General features: G+C 37.7%; 1 protein-coding gene across 2 annotated transcripts in view; it reads left to right on the top strand.

Annotated features, from left to right (window-relative positions):
* LOC122807596 (myosin-IIIb-like) overlaps positions 1–23,007 on the top strand; it is a 2,420,886-nt gene that overhangs the window by 1,260,577 nt on the left and 1,137,302 nt on the right. For both annotated transcript variants that reach the window (XM_044078517.1, XM_044078510.1), the window contains exon 9: positions 5,939–6,047. In XM_044078517.1, coding sequence (XP_043934452.1) covers positions 5,939–6,047 — 109 coding nt within the window. The remainder of the gene's footprint in view (positions 1–5,938; positions 6,048–23,007) is intronic.

Below are 23,007 nucleotides of genomic sequence, written 5' to 3'. Positions count from 1 at the left end.
CCCCGGGATAGGCACATCACCATGCATGTGAGGATGTTCACTTCATGCAAGATTGAAACCCACATACGGCAGTTAGGACTCAAAGATCCATTGGCCTGCAGAACGGCATTCTCTCCCCAGTCAACCTAGTCATTGCACCTTATGTGGGGAGGGAGAATGAATGGGGGCCAAATAGGTGGCCGTAGAGATGAGCTGATGTTTAACAGCAGGTAGCAGAAGAGAGAGAACATTTCCCCAGTACATTTCTTTAAACAGCTTAGTACATTCACAGTGCACACCTTCAGTGAGCTTCAGAATTTGCTCATTTTATTGGTAAACAACCTCTCTGCAATTTATAACATTTTTAAAACATTCAACACTGCTTGTCACTCTGCAAATGATTTCCATGCTGTACTTTTAAGCTTGATTTAAGAATTGTTTCAATTCACACTTAGTCTAACTTGTTTCCTAGTTCCCTGCTTCTGAATGTGACAAAAAGAAGCCTCTAACTCTGTTTAGCTCTTCTAAGGATTCATTCAGCAGCCCCTCTTTTGGGAGGGCTTTCCCCATCCCCACTTCAGTACAAATACTGAACTTCACTTTTTTAGGCTGATATTAACTCAACATTATTTCCACAACTGATCATTGTGATTACCCATAACAGGAACCAAATTCTACCAAAATGGTTGAGATTGCTTTGTAAGCACATATTGCTTTCTCTCTCACTGTAGTTTAGTGTTGTAATACATGGAGAGTATTGTAGTCTGGTATAGTTCCAAAAATGTTGCATGCCAACACCAGCCGTGTATTATATTCAGCAACTCTGGTAACTCACTTTGTGATTTCAGCTCTGTGTATTTGTAGTGAAACTGAGGTGCAGATTATTTACAGTGCTACCATACTAACTGAAATAAAGTATAAAGGGTAGTCCCAGTTCATGTCTTTCAAGTAATTCGGAATTAAATTCAGGCAAATTAATTTTAGTATTCCAACCTCTTAGATTACAGGTCTAAGTGTTTCAATTACAGGTTGAGTTCATCTCTTTTTAATAGGTCTCCACAGGATCCTTTTCCTCTGTCATAGTTCCATCCCTCTTAACAAGAAGCAAAAATATGTCAATTTACAAACTCACCTAAAATCTTTAGTTGCGGCTCAAGCCAATGTCCCACTTTAGAGGCCAGTGTCTTGCTTCTCATTCTCCGTTTTTCTTTATAAAAAAAATTGGTGTGGATCCTTATCCCAACATGCCCAGACATTTTCAGCTCCACAAGCCTCATAGCAGTCTTAATGGGGAGCATGCCAAAATATTAAAACTAGGCAGACACTGGTAATAAAGGATGTTCTTGAGTAGATCACTGCTTTTTAAACACCTATGTTAAATTGTCACTTAATGGATAGGCACACACACACAGGGAAGAAAACAAACCATATAAACATTTTTTTTCCATTTACAATATTGTACATTAAATGTTTTTTCTTTATAACAACTGTCTTGTAGTCCAACGTAATACATTATATACATCGCTCAATTTCTGCCTTCCCTTAAACCTCACTTCTCTTGAGCATTATTCTGCATATATTGTTCTCACAAATACCATTTACTTCTGTGTAATTTCCTCCTCCTGTTTTCCAAAGATGCCATTTTCCCGTTCTTTTACTTCTGCCGTATACAGACCTCAGATAAAGATGGTTTACATTTTGATTTCTGTTTTATTTATTTGGTATTTGTTTTTAACATTTGTTTACCAGGAAAGTCTTGCTTGAATGAGACAATTTTCAGTGGAGGCCCAGGGAGAAACTCCAGACACATGTCTTTGTAATGTGAGTGGAAACCTAACAAATGCTGGGAGGACATGCAGTTTCTGCACAGAAGACACCCCAGCCAAGAATCGAACTGGAGAACCTCTTGCTGTGAGGTGACAATGCAAACCGTTGCACCACTGCAACATCCATTTTCTGGTAATTGCTTTCATTGGCAGCAAAAAGAATTAAACTTAGTAACTATGGCTCATTAATTTTATAGGTTCCTAGGTAAGTAGTAGGCTAGCTACCATTGCGGGACATTTTAAGCCTAGCCAATTTCCCTTTTTTATGATTGAAAAACCTGTCCCATTTGTTTGTAGATTGGTCTTGCCCATCTCACGGTCAATTCTATATTATTCTGAATGAAAATAACTTGCATCATACCATAGATAATTTGAGTGGGCCCATGCATGGAGTAAAACATTTATGAGCTAGCCATGCCCATTAGTAATACAGGGGGCAGTCCTGGGACAAATTTTCTGTTTCCTATCCATAGACCTAGAATATGGACAGGAATGAACTTTGTTTTATCTGGATGGGGAGTCTCTTCCACAGCAGCAGTATCCTCTGCAAGATGTACCTGTCCCTCCAAAATGTTCTTTTGATGTTGCAGAAGAGGTGTTGATCCTTAAAACAAGTATTTCCAATACCATTTGACTTGCTGATGTACGTTAAATCCATCATATCCCAAAAAAGGACGTGAAACTGTCTCAAAATGTTCCATAAAAGTGATATGTCCTTTTCTGTACTTATCAAATACAAAATATCGTCTGCGAATAAAGCTAACTTTTCTTGATTACTATACCAATAATATCATTGAATTTCTGAGTCCTTTATTTTCTTTGTCACTTTCTCTAAATATAAAGAATATAATAAACGGGAAAGAGAACACTCCTGCCTAGTTCCTCTGTTCAAATACAACTTATCAGAGAGGAACCCTTCTTTAATTATTGTCTCTGCTCCTTCATATGTCCTCCTAGCTGACATTTTTATTGTATCAGGGAATGCAAATGATCCCATTGTGCTACTTGTAAAATCTCAGCTTACTCTGTCAAATGCTTTTGACAGAGTAAGCTGTCTAATGTTTTTTTCTGCATCAAGTCCTAACAACAGTATGTTCTTTGTTTCCATCTGGATCATCATTGTTGTATTAATGCTGTCAAATGCTTGCCTCCCCACCAGAAAACCACACTGATTCATATTTATCAATTTTTAACCACATCAGTGCCATTCTTTTAGCAAGTGTAACACTTTATAATCATAGTTTAAAATTGAAATGGGTCTAAATGAGGCTGTGTTATGCAGATTTCTACCCTGTTTGGGTAATACAACCACCACAACTTTCTTCCAAGGTGCTGGTACTTCCCCCTGTTTCAACATACTATTAAACAAAATCTTCTAGTATTTATTGCTTTCTTGCCTCCTAACTTCCAAATTTCACAGGAATGCCATATGTTTTAGAGACTTCCCAGCAGATTGGTTATACATCATCATTTTTATGTCATTTCCTTATGTCTTCACTATTAGTTGTTGGCCTCATCTTCCTCTAATCTTGGCATAATTAAATCTTCCATAAATACTTGCATTTTTGCTATTTCGTTGTTTTTACATTTCTCTGCTTTGTTCAAGTTTTCGTAAAATTTTGAAATATCTCTATACCTCTATAGGATTTCTTATTTTTCTTGACATAGGCACCCTAAATTTGGCAACAACCCTTTCTACTTTCTATTGCACTCCGGAAGTTGGCAACAACCCTTTCTACTTTTTATTGCACTCTGGAAGTGTTGCAATCTTTCTAAACTCATGCATATCAAAATATTCCCTTATTTTCTCTTTACTGCTCTGCAGCTGCTCCTGTTTGTGTTCAGGTAAATTCCTCTTATTCTGCAATACTTTATCCTTTGTCAGTCCCTCTAAATAATTTCTGTTAATTCGTGACCATATCTTTCTCTTTTGTTTCTGCCGTAGGTTTAAACTCCCATTTTTCATTTTTTCTAACTAAGTAGCTATCCTTTCTGAAGAAATTTTTATCTTCTCAATAATACTCAATTAATTTCCACTACACATTACTTAAATTCTTCTCTTTTTAAGATATAAGTGGGCAAGTGTCTCATTTTTACTTCATTACCCTGCATTTTTATCTTAGTTTTAATCCAGTGCATGATCTGAAATAGTTATTGGATGTGTGTTGAGGCTTTCAATTAAATAGACATGTTCCTGTGAAATATAATTTCTAACCAGTCTAGTCTAGTTATTGTACCTTTGGGAATAATATGTGAATTCTGTCTGAGTTCCCTGTATTGAATTCAAATCTTCCATGCCAAATGTTTTCAGAAATCTGTTCAGGAATCTACCATCTTTTGTTGTATTTTCCCTTCTCGGTCCCCAATATGTATTCACCATTACAAATCAAGTTCCAGTCCCTACCCTTAAGTAATATTCCATGCTGAAAGCTGATTATTTTTCTCAAAATATTCTTAACCACCATAATATCAGGTTTTGGTGGAATATAAACACTTGCCACTGTAGTCTTCCTCCCTTGTCATTGACCCCATACTTCTACAAATCTGCTATTATAGTCTTTGTTTCCATGTCCTATCACTATTAGGTCTCCTTTAGCAGTTAGTATTATTACTCCCGTTTTCCTTTGATTTTCTACTAAATATCCTGAAATCGTTTGTCAAATTCAACTGCTCATGTCTTTCCAAATGTGTCTCCTGTAGCATTGCTATTTGTACTGTGCAATTCTTAATATATTTTGATACTCTTTCCTTTGTCTGTAAGACCCTTTGCATTCCGAGATAATATGGATAGAGTAGCTGTTATGATAAAAAGCTATTGTTCACACACATTATACATGACAGTTTTTTTGAATGTGTATTTCCAACTTTTGTTTTAAATGCACACTAATGTTTGGCAGACTGATCTTTCATAAGGGTGCATGCTAATACTGTTTGAATTTGCAAGCCTGTAGCTATTTGCTTCAGTACTTTCAGTTGTGTGGGACCAGAGTTGGTCTCCACAGGGAAGAAAAGAACTGTGCCAGAAATGGCCAGAAGATATCAGCTCAGTTGGTGAGTAAACCAAAATGTTGTAAACTTTTTTTTTTCTTTGGCTAGGTCCTCTCTGTCGCTTATACCCCCTCTGCCCTTTATCCTCCCATCAGCTCATTCATTACTATCACCTGAACTCTCCCTCAGGAGGGTAGAGGTTATACCAAAATCTTGCCATAACCTTAGATGAACCCTCCCTGTCCAGGACAAGAATGACTGTATCATAAAATTACCATCACTCTTTAAGAAGCATATGATCCAGGAGGAGCAGAGATTTTGGAATAGTGGGAAGGGAAGTCCTAGCTGGATAGTGAGAGAGGACAACATCACAGTTGTCACAGGGTATGACTGGCCCACTTATGCCTCCTGCTGTCAATGAATGCTAACCTATCTGCAATAATGGAGACATTTTATGCTTGATGCTTTAGGTAGAATCCCAGTACCCCCCCACCGGAATGGATGAGCTGAGCTGCTCATGTCCATCCAGCCTCCAAGCTACATTAGCTCCTAAGCCACGTATCAGATTCCAGTCATCTTGCAGTCAATGCTGCATCCCTGTATGCCATGGAAATGGAGTTCAGATATAATCTTATAGTTGCACTGACCTTTACAGGAAGATTTGATGATACTGGTATTCCATGCTTTGTCTCTCTCATTTCAATTTATCTTCCACTTTACAGTTTTTCACATTATATTCTGGCTTACATTTCATGCATGGCTAACCTTTCAGGTTTAGTTGTGATGTTGTGACTGTAGGGCCTGTAAGTCAGTTTATCTGTTGTAATGTGTAAACAAAACAAGTGAAAAACAAGGGCTTACTGAGCCTTTTCAGCAGCCACTTTTTTGTAAGTGGTCATGAAATCATCACAGTTTATAGTTTGGCCGAGGGGCTGAAATACTTAATTTTGGTGTGGTATGAAACTGTGTGTACAGAGTTATATAAAACATGACTGTGACTATATACCAAAAGGATAGTGCATCTGCTGGAGAAGGGTGGCACTCTCTTTAAAATATAATTCACAAATCAAAACACTGCAGAACACATTGTAAACTAAAAGCCACTAATAAAATACTCAGGATGATATTGTCTGTTTGTGCTGCAGGGTCAGTTTGGTGTCCAGGAAGAGGAACTTCAAAAATGTTTAATTTGCACAATGTCAGTAACCAGAGGTGAATCAATTCAAAGGCATCATACACAGCAACAAGCAGAAGGTAAGGATGGTACAGATCTACAGTATGATTGTATGGCATATCTAGAACAGGTATTGAGATTGAACCAGATACGTAATCAAACAGAACAAAAAGAGCCATACCTTTGCCTGCTATGTGCCTTGGGATTGTTGGTATTTAATAAGAAAATGCTCATGTGTGTGTCAAGATTGTTCTTGCAATACATAACAGATCATTAGCCCAACTCTGATGTGTTATGTATATTTAGATTTACATGATTCTGTTAGGCAGTTATCAAGTTGTGATCCCTCTACTTTCCATTGCTTGGGAATCCTCTTGACAGCATACAAAGAAGTCTGATGAGATTTGTATGTTTAGTAGTATTCTTCATGTTATTGCACTTTGTACCATCTTGTCAGCTTAGAATTCTCCTATGAGCAATCTGTACAACTGTTCATAAAAGCATTACTCAATCCAGTCTGTCTGTCCCCGTGACAGCTTCAGCGACAACCTCCCAGCATACCTACTCAGGCACGTCCATTCCCCCCAGAAACACCACCTTTAGACAGATTCGGAACAAAAATGATGTTAACCCTCAAACATTTAACTCCCTCCTACACAACTGTAACTGGACCCCATTCAAAACACTATACCTAAATATAGCAGTAGACTACTTTAACACTACTTTCCTCAATATTCTAAGCAAACTGGCCACATGTAGAGCTATAAGAATTAAAGCTAATTATGCACCATGGATTACAAAACAAACCAAAAATCTACTTAAACAAAGGGATAAAGTTTGGGCAAAGTGGCAGACTAACAAAACCCAAACCAACATTGACCACTACTGCAATCTTAGACACAAAACTAAAACCCAGGTAAAATTAGATAAGAAAAACTACTACAGTGATATTCAGTTAAAACAGCATAACAACCCACAAAAATTCTGATCTGCCATAAAAAAAAAAAACAAAAAAAAAAACTTCTTCAACCTAACCAACAATCTATACCAACCCCAGAAGTTACTAGTAATCATGGTGGCATAGCTACTCAATTCAATACATTCTTTTCTAAATCAGTACTTTCACTAAGAACAACTGTAAATCTCCACTGACCATCCCATCTACATTCATGGAAAGAAAAGACACATTCTCATTCCAGACAATCCAGACTAACACCATAAAATAACTTCTCAGCAAACTCAAACCCACTTCCCTTGCAGCCAGTAATTTACCTTCTGAATTCCTTAAAATAGCAACCAATACCATCTTCTACCCTATCTCACTTCTGATTTAACCACGCTTTCACAGCATTACATCTCACTCCTCTGGAAAATGTCATGCATCAAAAAGAAGTAAATAATGTCCAGGCCACCAGTAGAAGCAAAAACCTTTTATGAAATAATCCACAGATGAGCACTTTCGTCTTTACAAAAGACTTCTTCAGATAAAACTAAACAAGTGCTACACTTACTTTATATAATAGTCCTAATTACTGTTAATTAAAATTTAAAGCACTACAGTCAAAACACACTAATATAGGGTGTATATATTACAATAGTGCCTTATATATGAAAAAAACATACACTATAACAACAAAGCTTTGAGAAAACAAAAATGAAAATAAATGTTTATAGCAGATATTTATACCCTTTAAAAAGTCCAATGAATATGTAGTGTGTAATTCAAACCTTGACTGCTTTAGCTGTCAATACGGGTTTGATACTTACATATTTGTTGAGGCCAGGAAAAATGTTGGCCTTCAACCTCAATTGCCACTTCAATTCCGTATTCAACAAAACATTTTTCATGTTCCCACCCCTGTTGTGTTTAACTACATCAATGATGCCGAATCTAAAGCCACTGAAAGACATACAGGAAACTGAGTGTTTAAACAAGGCGCTAGTATCTTTCTGAGTCCTAATGTCATACAAGTGCTCATACATTCTGTCCTTCAAATACTAGCGCCTTGTTTAAACACTCAGTTTCCTGTATGTCTTTCAGCATCATTGATGTAGTTAAACACAACAACAGGGGTGGGAACATGAAAAATGTTTTGTTGAATATGGAATTGAAGTGGCAATTGAGATTGAAGGCCAACATTTTTCCTGGCCTCAACGAATATGTAAGTATCAAACCCGTATTGACAGCTAAAGCAGTCAAGGTTTGAATTACACACTACATATTCATTGGATTTTTTAAAGGGTATAAATATCTGCTGTAAACATTTATTTTCATTTTTTTCTCAAAGCTTTGTTATAGTGTATGTTCTTTCATATATATATATATATATATATATAAGGCACTATTGTAATATATACACCCTATATTAGTGTGTTTTGACTGTGGTGCTTTAAATTTTAATTAACAGTAATTAGGACTATTATATAAAGTAAGTGTAGCACTTATGTAGTTTTATCTGAAGAAGTCTTTTGTAAAGACGAAAGTGCTCATCTGTGGATTATTTCATAAAATGTTTTGCTTATACTGGTGGCCTGGACATTATTTACTTCTTTTTAGTGAGTTTTATTCTTTTTTGAGAGTTTTGGTTGTTTTTATTTGGTTCCAGTTGTCCGCTTATAGCAGCTTTGGTTCATAAACTTTGTGCACCAGTGCTACCAGTATGGACGATTCATCAGGAGATTCTACTGTTATTGACCACGCTGAACTTTTTAGCCCTGGTTGTATGGCTAAAATGCAACAAGAGGTTGCTAAGGTTAGAGAGGAAATGGCTGTGTTGAAAGGTGATTTAACCAGGCTCATAGACTTGCTTAGTCAAAAGGAGCCACTCAATGGAGCCAAGTTACCTTTTTCCAAGCCTGCCAATGCATCGGAAGCACCAGCGGTATTTTCTACGTAGTCTCCACGCTCAGTGGCTGTGAGCAATAATGGGATTCAGACAGAAGTAAGAGGCGGTCAGCAAGGGCTTGGGAATATCAATGGAGGTGGTTTAATGGCTCAGTGTACGTCTACACACGTGCATAACGTTTCGGTGGACCATTATGGCAGAGCGGTTCAGCAGAGACATAATTAATCTAAAGGTACTGTTTCTTCCACGCAATTTTCCAACAGAGGTGGTAATATGGTTGAAAGAAACTCTGTGGACTCGTTTTCCTCCCTTCTCATTATGAACATTCTGTGAGTTTTAAAGATGTAATGGAAAGGAATTTTGTATTTAATGCTTCGTTTTCTGCTAACAACACCGACAAAAACGTTTATGGACATGGTAATGATTCGTTGAATGTGCCTACTTTAAAGGACATGATTTTTGACTTTGAAAAAAAGTTGTTTAAGTATAAATGTCTACAGATTGACAATCATTACCTGCATTGTTGTATTAGTCACAAATTAGTCCCACAAGGACTTAGAATGTGCAAATATCCTTTTGGTATTGAATATTCAGAAGTTATACTGCAGGATTTTCACAGTTTTTTTGATGAATGTGGGTTAGAATTTATTTCAAAGCTTATTCAATATAATGACACTACATTGGTCAGGTTTGGTTAATGAAATTAATAGACTGAAGACATTTTGAAAGACACGTTGTTTGATGAATATAAGCAGTTATATAAAAAGATTTTGCATAGAATTGACGGTAGGATACACATTTTTGTTAAGAAGCAGAAAAAATTCATGAGAGATAAGCAACAATACCACATAGGTAAAGTGTATCCAGGTCCTTTTAACAATTTCAAACAAAAAAACAAGGTAAAAAATAGTCTTCATACTAACCGGCATGGACCTATTTGTTCATTAGTGGAACAAATAGTACATATTCAAGATAGGGGTAACATGTTTGAAGGAACTACTAATAGACCTCTTGATGAAGTGGATTCATTTTCAGAATCTCAAGACCTTTTTTTAGGACCCAGGAGGTTAGAACGGCTGGCCAACAAAGCCAGATACCCTTCGGACCCAGACCATCCAACCAGTTATTATGGGACCAACTATGGATGGAAGAAGGTGGGGAAGTAGTAGTAGTGGAAAACACAGAAGGTATTGTCACAGAATACAGAGGATTTAAAATCTTTAATTATACGACTTGTATTTTAGGAAAGCAGCACTTTAGTCTCTTTTCAAAGGGATTTAAGTTTGTTAAGTCGAATTATGGGGATTTAGCCAACCTTTTGGTGGACTTCAAGTTATACCTTAGAAAATTAAATTTGAGTATGGTATGTAAAAAGACTGAAGAAGACAACAATACTAACGGATTTGGTTAGATCTAGCACCTTCAATCCACCCCTCCACCTGACTTTAATGATGTTTGAAAAAATAGTTACGGACGAAATATATGAAGCCTATAAAAAGAATAGAAGGAATATGGGATATCATAACCTCAGTGAAGGAGGAGAAGAAAAACTACTTCAGGATTTGCAGGTACAGGGAGATTTTAGCATCATGAAGCCGGATAAAGGTGTGGGGGTGGTTTTGTATTGTAATGAAGAATACTGCAATGCATTAGTTAACATTTTGTTAGACACAAATACCTATTCATCCGTTTTGATTAACAAAATACATATTGCATATAGAAGAATTGATTCCCTTTTAGAAGAATATTTAGTGGAAAATAGAATTAATAACAAAACTTACCAATACTTGAGACAACTACACCTATTATTCCCAATTTTTTGGGGGTTCCTAAAGTACACAAATCTATATTACAACCTCCCTTCAGGCCCATAGTATCAGCTAGAAATTCTAAGACCCATCCTTTGGCTGTATACGTTGATCATTTTACGAAAGATATAGTAGTTAAAACTGAACATTTGATCAAAGATTCTTGGGAATTTCTTAGTAAATTGACCAACGATTTGTGGACAGAACACTGTAGTTTCCTCACTATTGACGTTAGGGATTTATTTACATGTATCCCATGTTGTGAGGGGCATGAATTTTTCAATGACAGTGTCAACAAATACTCCTCTTTATCTAAGGACCACATTGCCTTGATATTGGAGCTTATGGAAGTTATACTTGACAACAATTACATAGGATTTCAGGAAGAATATTACCAACAAGTGAGTGGGGTAGCTATGGGGGTAGCCTGTGCCCCTGTATATGCGAATTTAGTGATGTTAGAATGGGAGAACAGGTACGTGTTGTAAGTGTTTTCCAGAATAACATCAAGTTATATCTTAGATTTCTTGACGACATTTTTGTCGTTTGGGAAGGTAGTAAGGAGAACATAGAGTTGTTTATGCAATACTTGAATAACAGTACTGATTTTCTCTCTTTTACACACACTTATACTGAGGTGAAAGTAAATTATCTTGACATCACAATTTGTTAGACCCCTTATGGATTTAAATCTATGATTTATCTTAAAGATACTTGGTGCAACAGTTACCTGCACTTTGATAGTTACCATCCACTATTTCAAAAAAAGAAGTTTTATTAAGGGACAAGCAGTGAGAATAGCCAGGATGACATCTGAATTTAATGATCTGTTGGGAGAATTTATCTTTTTGGGTAAAAAATTTATGGAAAGGGGTTACCCTGGAGAATTGGTGTTTGAAATACTAGAGGAGGTATACAGAGGGTGGGGTGTCAAGTACAATGCATAGCTAGGGCAACCCCTTACGAAAACCTTAGAACACAACACCGGAAAAAATTTCAAAGGGGCATGTGTTACAGAGTTCACCTTGTTCACCGACTTGATCACCCAAATAGAGCAAATTGGAGTATGTTAAAGACCAACAAAGATTTGTATGATGCCGTAGATATCAAACTCACTTTTACTTTTAAAACAGGAAAGAATTTTAAAAGAATGTTTGAAAATGTGGGGAATAAGGTTAAAATTAAACAGGCGACCAGTTCTTGTGGTAGGTGCAGCCAATGTCCTTACATTTATAAAGAGGAAAATATTTGTTTGAACAGCGGACTTAACAGTGTAGTTAAGTTTTGTAGGGGCAGTTGTAATACGAAAATGTTGGTTCATTTGGCTGCATGTGTGGGGTGCTCAGCATTCTACATAGAAAAATCTGAGAGAGCTTTGAAGGACAGACTGTACAAGCACTTGTATGACATTAGGACTCAGAAAGATACTAGCACCTTGTTTAAACACAAAGTTTCCTGTAAGTCTTTCAGTGGCTTTAGATTTGGCATCATTGATGTAGTTAAACACAACAACAGGGGTGGGAACATGAAAAATGTTTTGTTGAATATGGAATTAAAGTGGCAATTGAGGTTGAAGGCCAACATTTTTCCTGGCCTCAACGAACATGTAAGTATCAAACCCATATTGACAGCTAAAGCAGTCAGGGTTTGAATTACACACTACATATTCATTGGACTTTTTAAAGGGTATAAATATCTGCTATAAACATTTATTTTCATTTTTGTTTTCTCAAAGCTTTGTTGTTATAGTGTATGTTTTTTCATATGTATAAGGCACTATTGTAATATATACACCCTATATTAGTGTGTTTTGACTGTGGTGCTTTAAATTTTAATTAACAGTAATTAGGAATATTATATAAAGTAAGTGTAGCACTTGTATAGTTTTATCTGAAGAAGTCTTTTGTAAAGAAGAAAGAAGGGGGGGGTATCCATATTCATCAAGGACACCCACACCTCAAGACTGGTGGCAAAGCACGATGCATCGGAGACCATCCAGGTGCAATTAACCATGCTCTGACTGTGGTGCATGTTGTGGCATTACAGGCCACTCTGTCACTCCTGGGAACCTCATGGCCTTCCTGAAAACACTAGAGGGGATAAATGTATCACCAGACACCATCATACCAGGTGACTTCAATTACCCCACTATAGACTAAGCCCAAACACTCCACTCCCAAAAGTTCCCCCTACGGCAAAAGCAAATGCCAATCAACAACTAGTCACCATCCCACAACCATCCCCACATTTGAGATAGATATCATTATATATCTAGCATCATCATCACACACAAGTATACACAGTAATGGTGAACACAGATCACAACCCATCACAATGAGACTCGCTGGAGGTCCACCTCCCACCACCACCTCCACCACCACCCCCCACTAAAGCCAAAAAGTCAACAGTAAGACTAGTGTCAAGCCGACTTCAGGGCTAAAGACTAGTGGTCTCCTTTGGGGCCCCCGAAACAAAAACAAAACACTTCTTTCTACACATGCACAACTGTAGCATGCCTTCTACCAACACCCACAAAGAGGCAAATACCAAAGGTAAGAAGCAGTCTAAAAAAACTCTTTGCCATAAAGGTGGGCCCCCCCCAAAGAGGAAGTACTAGCAAAAAAGGCAAAGCTAAGACAAGAGGAAAAAGATCACTATAAGTAAGAACCAAACCAAAAACTAAAAGAAAAATCAAGAAAAATATCAGAAAGACTAAAAGCAAATAAGAGAGAGAAGAAAATAGCTAAAGACTCAAAAAAAAAAATCATAAGGCCTTCTTTGAAACTCCCAGATATGCTAGGAACTAGTTCAAATAATGAAACAGATTAATGATCCTACAGACATTAAGATCAATCATGAACAGACATGGTCTACATAAACTTCTCCCCCTCCAGTGCAAAGGAGAGACTCCCCCTCCCAATTCCATTGCAGCCCCAAACATTCCCCAGCGCCATGAGAACTCTCCTCTCCAAAGCAAAAGCGCCCAATAAAAAACTGCTGATCCAGTCCCCGGCTGTGTGTCCCCCGCTGGCTGTCTTCCATACCCACACAGCTAGAATTACCACAGCTAGGAGCTCTGCTGTCTAAATATGTACTTCACTGGATATGCAACCGGGGTCACTTGCACTCAAAGTCTTGGTCCCCTGGAAATTAGGTGGTGGTGCACTGACAAGCCTTATCTGCAAAGCCCCAGGAGGATGACAATGACCCATTCAAAGACATATGGAGAGGATCATAATTTGCAGACATCATCCAAGGCATTTTGGATCCAGACTCATGCCTTTTCCCACTGAAGCCTGGCTTTTTCGCAGATCATGCCTTTTTTAAAGATGATGACTTTTTTCTTGATGCAAGTCCAAAGCCAGTCATGCTAGCCTCTTCGATACCCCTAAGCACGATACTAGCCCTCAAACGGATACTTAAAAGAGACATCATTGAAAAACTCATGGGTTGCAACTAACAGAACCCAAGAACCCATGGTTGCAAACTCATGTGCCAGAACCCACAGGGTCAGAGTTGCTGGCGCCATGTCAGACTCAAAGCCTGTCACAAGCCATGTCCTAAGTAAAGCCAGTCCTCAGTCACTCTTGTTTGGCATCTACTTTTCCGGGCTTTTGCAGATGCGCCTAAACGAGCCCATAGTAGAAAACACATCTGAAAGACAGATGCAGACAAGAAGGGTCTCACAGCTGAGATAATTAGTAGAAGAGCCACGCCTAAAGACAAATAACCTCTCTCAGAGCTGTTCAAGAAGAAAGTGCTCATCTGTGGATTATTTCATAAAAGGTTTTTGCTTCTACTGGTGGCCTGGACATTATTTATTTCTTTTTAGTGAGTTTTATTCTTTTTTGTGAGTTTTAAATGTCATACATCACCCAACTACATAAAGGTGGGAACTCTACTGAGCTCACTAATTATAGACCCATATGGCACGGTGGTAGCGTTGTTACCTCACAGCAAGATGTTCTCCCGTTCGATTCTCGGCTTGGCTTGGGAGTGCCTTCTGTGTGGAGTCTCCATGTCCTCCCCGTGGTTGGGTAGCGTTCGAAAGACATGCGTGCATAAATGGGCATGCCTTCGTTGAAGGTTGGACGTCGAGCTGGCACCTCAGCTGTTTTGTAAAAATCTACTGCCAGTCATTAGCGGACCGGAGTTCCGCTGTGGCGACCCCTTACCGGGAAAAAGCTGAAAGACAAACAACAACAACAATTTTGTCCTCACCATCCAAAATACTAGAAAAATGCATCCATATACAGCTCTTGAACTATCTTTTATCTAGCAGCCTCCTAACACATGCACAACACTGTTTCTACCACAACCACAGTACGACAGCTGCTCTTCTAAGCTTTACAAACACTGTAAACAAATGCAGAAGTAAAGGGAAAGTAGTGTCGTCCATTTTCTTAGATCTGTCTAAAGCATTCGACACCGTACCTCACCAAAAACTCCTCACTGAGCTTAGCCTTTCTTTAACTTGGTCAACTCTAGCTTGGTGATCAGTTAGATAATTATGAAACCAACAGGCTGTCAAATGACAACAGGAGCTATCTTCTCTTTTACCTGTTTCCATGGGGGTCCCTCAGGGCTCCATCCTGGGGTCCCCTTCTTTTTCACCAACTTTACCAATACATTTCACACTACTACCAATCTTGCCAACATTGTTCAATACTTGACTGTACATTCATCTGTGCTGCATCACATACAACAACTCGAAGTAACAACATAACAGGCCTTCTCAGCTGTAGATATTTACCTATCCAACTCAAAACTGATTCTCAACCCAAATAAGAATAAGCTTATGCTCGTTTGTCTCGGTAAATCCCCTGACTTGCTATCTTCATTTCATATACACTCATTTGATAGTTCTACTGTATCAACAGTGTCCGAAACTAAACTGCTAGGTGTGATAATTGATCACAACATGAAGTTCAGCAAACTCCTAGCATAAGCCATCAAAAAAAATACATGAAAACTAGGGTTTCTCTATAGAATTAAACTTTTTCTCACCCATACTACAAGGCAGGACATTGTCAGATCTCAGCTTCTCTCTACCTTATTATATGCCTCTCCTGTCTTCACAAACTTAAAAAGAAACACTGAATTAGCAAAACTTGAGGCTTGCTATAATAAAGCTGTTTAGTTTGCAGCAAACTTCCCTCATCAAACCCATCACTGCCTGTTTAGCTGGCTAGAACTGCCCCACCATATTTAACCTTCACCCACCTCATTACCACCCATAAACTCAGTCACCATCCAGACAAATCCGATGCCCTCCAGCAATTGCTTCACCCTTGCAGTAATAATTGAGTCCTTCTCTCCTCAACTAAATCCCTTCTACTAATACTCCTTTCAGCTTCTCCTATTCGGCGTCACCACAGCAGATCATTGGGTCACAAAATGAGTGGCAGTAGAGTTTTATGGTGTCGAGTTGCCAGGCTGGCATCTAGCCTCCCTAAGAAGGCACACACATGCACACACTCACACCTATGGCCAATTTAGTGTATCCAGTCCTCCTTCAGCATGTCCTGAGAAGGTGGGAGGAAACTAGAACACCCGAAGGAAACCCACACAAACACAGAAAGACATGCAGACTCCCCATAGAAGGCAACAACGCTAACTGCTGCACCACCCAAATAAATCCCTTCTACACATTTCCAAATCTAACAGCAGTGCTGGAGACTCTTTACTCAAAGTATATTTCCAAACTTTGGAATAGTATCCCACAGCTTGTCTTAGCCACGTTAAACCTAACTCACTTCAAGAAACTACTCAGACTACCCAAGTAAAAACTATATTTGCTCCTGCTCAACCCCTGGCTAAATCCAAAACCTCCCATCTTTCCTATCTCAGAATGTACAATTCATCTATGTCATATCCTGCTTGAGTAAGTAAACCTGTTATACTCTATCTTCTACACCTACCTCTTTCCCCCCTACAACTTTCCCTTTCTACTCACCTTTTACCCTATTTATGCACTCTTCTTCCCTCCCCCATCCTCCAAATCAGCTTACCTTGTCTTTCCTTTGCTCCCTATCCCCATACCTTACTTTTATTAATTAAAACAAAATATTACTCCCTCCTCCAACTTTCTGTACACTGCTGTACTCTTACTTATCTATGACTATTGGCTGTTGAACACATTTTAGGTATGTCTGATATAAGCACATTATCTGCTTTGGTTACCAATGTTATTAATGCAACTGGAAAGCATAAGTCTCTCTTAATGTGCAAGAGGTGCTGATTCATCACTAGACAAGATGCCATGTCCTTTAACCTATGAGACTTCAGGAATTATACCTTTAACATTTCCATGAATATTTTTCTCAATGTAAATCTCTAACATTTACATTTTTTTTAAAATTCTTGTGCATACTTGTATACTATGTATTATTATACATTTTGTACTGTTGTAAGTTTTGCTGTAAATTATTCTGGAGCTTTTCTTCTTGGGCATCCGCTGAAACTAAGCTCTGTTCACAGCTGAGGTTTCCTGGTAGGCAAATGTTAAATAAATAAATATTAAATTACTGAATCACAACTGATGAAGAACATATTTCCCTGAATCAATGAATAAGTATTTTTTGTACTTTTCCGTTATCTGGGTAACACTTCAAAAGCCATCAGAACATTATTTTATAGGTATAACGGCATGGATGCCTGTTGTCCATTACCCTGGTTAAGTGTCTATTTGAACATGATCCAATTCTGATAAGAAATATGGAACTGTAATGTCTATCATTATAGACTCACTGTACTATTCGGTACTTTACAACAAAATAAAGGCATTTCACAAATGACAAGGCAAAAATATGAGGCCAAATCACGGCCTGTTGATATCGATGATTCACACAGTACACAACTATAAAGTAAATCAAGTGTTGCCGGTAATGTCTTTGTCCAACACATGCCCCTCGCCAGCAAATCCGACGGTAACAATGTTACACAAACTGAAATAGAAATTAACTCACTACAAAGTGAAGGCACATTTCCCAACATTCTCAAACGTTTTGTTTTTGTTTGTTTTTTTGGAGTAGGTGAGAAGCCATGGCACATTTGTGAGATACTGACATAACGTCTACAACAACGCACACATTCAATGATATTATAATATCAAAATTGCAGCTACAAACACAGAAAAAACACTTTATAAACTTCTATAGCGGCAACATTTCAAATGCTTGCTATGCCACAAAACCCTGTCCCCACGATATCTAAAACAGTTTATATTAAAAGGGAGCCAAACATTTAAAAAAAAAAACTTAATCCTGCTAATGTAAAAACAAAAGCCCTCCACAAACAGCAGGTGTACGAGGTGCAGAAAAGGGGGTGTTTCAATGCTTTCACCTGTCTGAGAAAAGCCATTACTTACAGACGCCCCCTCTCCCCACTCACTTAACCACAATCCTTGACCTCTACAGCTCAACCATAAAAGCTGCTTACTTACCAAAAGCAGCTGTGACAGTATTTTCTGCTCCTGCTGCTGCATTGCAAGTGTCGCCCCGATAACAGAAAAGTACCATATTTTTAAATGGTGCAAGCCCCTCCCCCAACTTATTTGTACTAACTCCTTACTCACAATAGCAGAGAAAAGAGAAATGCACTATTTAAAGTGCATAGTATTATCAGACAGAAATCATGCTATGACCTAAGTTACTAATGTTCAAACTATACGGACAAACAAACTGAAAACCAATAAAATAGCTCTCCAGTAAAAAGCAGGACCACAAGACCATAATGAAAATAACACTTTAATCCAAAAAACCATTAAAAGCAATTTATTATAAGCGCTTTCTTCTCTACTAATTCAGAAACTTCCTCAGATAAAATGTATACAACTATCTTACTTTAATGTAAACAAAATTTGTAAAGGAACGTCATCACAGTTAATCAAACGCCCCTCCCCCAGCTCGACCAATCAGAATTTTATAGAACTGTTCCCATTCATAAAACCATGAAACAGTCAATCTTAAAGGGAATGCCACACAATATTAACTTAAAAGGAATACTTAGAAATGATGCACTAAATTACATTTTAGTTATAATAAATATATATAATAAATAAAATCATTATCCCCCCAGTGCTTTTAATTTTAACAACCAGGAGACAGAAGCATGTTCAATCAAGCCAGGCCAGTGAGTTGCATTTGCAAAGCTACAAATACTTTTCCAGCGTCAAGGTCCATACCTCACCCCTTTCATTAACTACTAGATCTTCCAGTATAATACATTAAAAAAATCTATTTTCTTCTAAATTAATGTTTTGCAAGCTCATTTGTGACCTTTTTCAGTTTAATATCTCTTAAATGCTCATATATTCAATTCCTAAATTTCCTTTCGGTCTTCCCAGTTTAAAAACATGGACATGTTGAGCATAGGGCACAATAGACCACCTTTTCATTATTACATGAAAATCTCCCATGCAAGTTCGCATCTACATTACTAATAACACGCCCATGCACAAAAATATAGGGGCAAGCCCCACATTTTTTCATCGCCCCTTCTATACAAGAACTTATGCGTGACTCAAATATAATTTATTGATTTATAGTTCAATTCTCGGCTGGAGTGCAGGGCGTGCCTTCTGTGTGGAGTCTGCATGTCCTCCCCGCGGTTGGGTGGGCGTTCGAAAGACATGCGTAAATGGGCGTGCCTTCGTTGAAGGTTGAACGTCGAGCTGGCACCTCGGCATTCGTGAAAATCTGCTGTCAATCATTAGTAGACCTGAGTTCCGCTGTGGCGACCCGTAACCAGGAAAAACCGAAAGACAACAACATTGACATTTGTTAACTGGGAAAGTCTACTGGGTCAGAAACCCATTTTCAGTGGAGGCCTAGGGATAAAAGCTCCATTTACAGTTAAAAACATATAATAGGTACAGTTTACGTTTTTAACAGTATGCGTTGTATCCAAATTCAGTAGGAGTAATTAGCAAAATATTTAAAAATATACATCTAACAGATATGTACAATTTACATTTTTAACAGTATGATTTTTGTACAATTTCAAGAATAAAGTTAGTTGCACAACAGAGGTCTAGCATTAATTGTAAGGTGGAATTAGGTTTTTCAAATTACTCCCTTTTCGATACACTATAAAACAATTTTTCGGCTTTTCCCAGTTAGGGTTCTCCACAGCAGAACTCCGGTCCGCTCATGATTGGCAGTGAATTTTTACGGTGCCGAGTTACCAGACTGACGCCCAACCTTCAAAGAAGGCATGCCCATTCACGCTCACACCTACCTGCATGTCTTTAGCGTTATTAGACCGGGGGGGGGGGCATGCAGACTCCACACAGAAGGCGCTCCAGCCGAGAATTGAACGGGAGAACCTCTTGCTGTGAGGCAACACTGCTAACCGCTGCACCACTGCGGCCATATAGTCCCTGATGTCCCTATCGTTATACCAAATTTCCAAATTTTTAAATTAAATACTACTAACCTGATAACTGTTCTTACTAAAGGTGGTAATAAATGCACACTTATTCACATTTCCTTCATTTTTCCTTGCAAAGACTGACCATCGGAAAGATTAGTACGGGGAAATAACATCTGTCACAGTGGTAACTGGTGATTCACCTAAAATAAAAGCAAAATATCCCCTCTCCCATTTATTCACAACTTCCATCATAAACTCATTGACCAAATTAATGGGTAGTCCCGCTTAAGGAACATATTCCTTAGTCTCGCATTCATCCGAAAATAAATCCAAGGTACTAACCATCTAGACCACTCATACAAATTGTCCTTTAATAACTTCTTCACTTCTGTTTAAAAAGATGGGCACTAGTGTTATGTAGTAAACTATTTGAATATATCTCTTTACTGAGTATTTGTGAAACAAATTTGTATGATGTGTATCCTTTGAGAGCCACACATCCAAATAAGAAATGCCCGTGTTACTTCTGGTGGGTGAAAACAACAAAAATGAGGTTGTACCATTTATATATTCTAAGAACCCATCGATTTTCTGCTCTGGGCCCGTTCCATAAAATAAAGATGTCATCCAGAAAGTGAGTGTAAAGATGACAAGAGGCAAAATATGGTGAACTAAACAAGAATTTCTTCTCCCACTGTAACATAATATTAGCATAAAGACCCCCACATGCTGACTCCATAGCTACTCCTTCCGTCTGCACATAAAACTCCTCCTCAAAAAGGATAAAATTATTCATTAACACTATTTCAATACGTTTTTCAAAAGTGTTAATCTGGTCTTGAGAGTGCCCTTTATCATAATGGTACTCAGAGAACCATTTTGCCCCAACTCTGTGTGAAATTACTGTATATAAATCCTTGATATCAACTGTAATAAATATACATGATGTATTAAACTTGTAGAATTTATCCTTTTTAGAAAATCCCATGAATCTTTGCAGATACTAGGTTCACTCATTAGAAGACCTTTTAATTTTTTATCTACGAATTTTGCTGTTGGGTGAGTGATAGACCCCCTTGCATCCGCAGTGGGGCACATGAGGGGGTTATTCGATATTTTTGTGCAATTTAGGGAGACCAGTTATCACTGGAGTAATAAGATGAGATGCATTCAAAAAATTCAACTCAAGTGAAATATTACCCTCAGTGAATAAATATTGCAGACAACCTTTAATTTTTGTATAGGTTCCATTTAATTAACTTAATGAAGCCACTACAAAAGTACTAGTGAAAAGAGTCTCCCTCATTTTATGAGACCAATCGGCACTATTCATAATAACAAGACCAGCTCCCTTATTAGGTTTCGTGATTCTAATACTTTTATCATTTTTCAATATTTGTAATATATTTACTTTTTCTTTTAAATTATGCACTTTATTGTGCTTTAAATTACATATGTCAGTTTCACATAACCTCTCATATAATTGTAAGGTTGAGTGTATGGGGAATAACTGTGCTTGAAATAATCAAAGGGTTTATTGTGGTATTTAAATCATGAAACAAAATATTTAAATTTAATTTCCTAATATACTGTTTCAAATCGATAAGGGTGTTGCCTGTATCAAAAGATTTTTTAGGAATAAAAGTCAAACATTTAGCAATCAGGTCACAACACATTGAATCAATCTCTATAGGTGAATAATTATAAACTTTAAAGTATTTTTCCTTATTTAACACAATGTTCACTGGAGGAAGATGAATGCTGTTCATATCAGCATCAGTCTGTTTAACTGGGTTAATAATCTCCTGCCACAAAAGTTCCCTCTCGGATTCTTTCTCTGTGCATTGAAATCACCTTGTTTTGGAGCCCTGTTGAATTGTTGTGGAATCCTTTGGTTGTTTTGTCCTTGACAAAGTTCCCTTAACCACTCCGAACACCTTAGTGGAGGGTGCTCTTCTTTGTATAACAAATTATCATCATTTTCCCCTCTACACGCATTCCTAGTATCACAATGGAAAGTGTTAACTCTTTCCTGTTGCCAGTCATTCCCCCATACTTGCGAATGGGGTGGGTTGGATATGCTTTGTTTTTGTCATACTCCTATTTGTCCCTCAACAATTTCTTGATTTTCCTATTTTTTATAATAGCTAATTCATGATCAGTGCTCTTAAAAATCTGGACATGTTCAGACTTATTAGATACCCACAAAGGATCTTATGTAATAACACTGTCCAGTTGTGAGACTTCTCTACTCAGTCTCAACTGTCTTCTCATTGTGTTTAATAACCAGCTCCATGTATTCCATTCCATGTCTATCAAAAAGTTGCAACAATTCCCTATGGAAAATGGAGTCAGCAGCCAAACCAGTGGGAAAACATCCTTGAAATTCACATTATTTAATTGTAACTTTTTAATTTTTAAAAGCAGATGAACCAACTTGGAAAGTGTATCAGTAAAGCAGGTAGCATTTGCTAGTGATTCAGTATTAAAATGCAAACATAACCAGTCATTTAGTACTGGCAGCCCATTATTAATCACATTATTATGTGACGGGGATTTTAAAACAATGGCATTACTACCCTGCCCAGTACTGAGTGAAGGAACATGATTAAGACACTGCTTTAAATCCAAACCTGCAGTGACCGTCTGTACCTGTTGCCTATATATCTCTCGTTTATTTACACCACCCATAGGGCCATTGGCAACAGATGAAAGCTAGGATTGTGAAAGCTGTTCAGTACAGTCCAAACGCTGAGACAGTTTATCAGAAGTTTTAAATCACCAACGGACTGTGAGATATCTTGAGAGAAAAAAACTTGAGAACCACCTGCTTGAGTACCAGAAGCCATGACCCAAAACACTCCAGTAACACCAAACGAATTGAAAACCAATAAAACAAATAGCTCTTCGGTAAAAAGCAAGACCACAAGACTGTAATGAAAAGAACACTTCAATCTGTAAAACCATTAAAACACTTTATCATAAGCAGTTTCATCTCTGTTAATTCATAA

This window comes from Protopterus annectens, chromosome 1.part1, assembly GCF_019279795.1.
Source record: "Protopterus annectens isolate FY-2018-M chromosome 1.part1, PAN1.0, whole genome shotgun sequence".
Lineage (NCBI taxonomy): Eukaryota > Metazoa > Chordata > Ceratodontiformes > Protopteridae > Protopterus > Protopterus annectens.
Note: the sequence above shows the minus strand (reverse complement) of the source record. Positions and strands in the feature narration are given on the sequence as shown.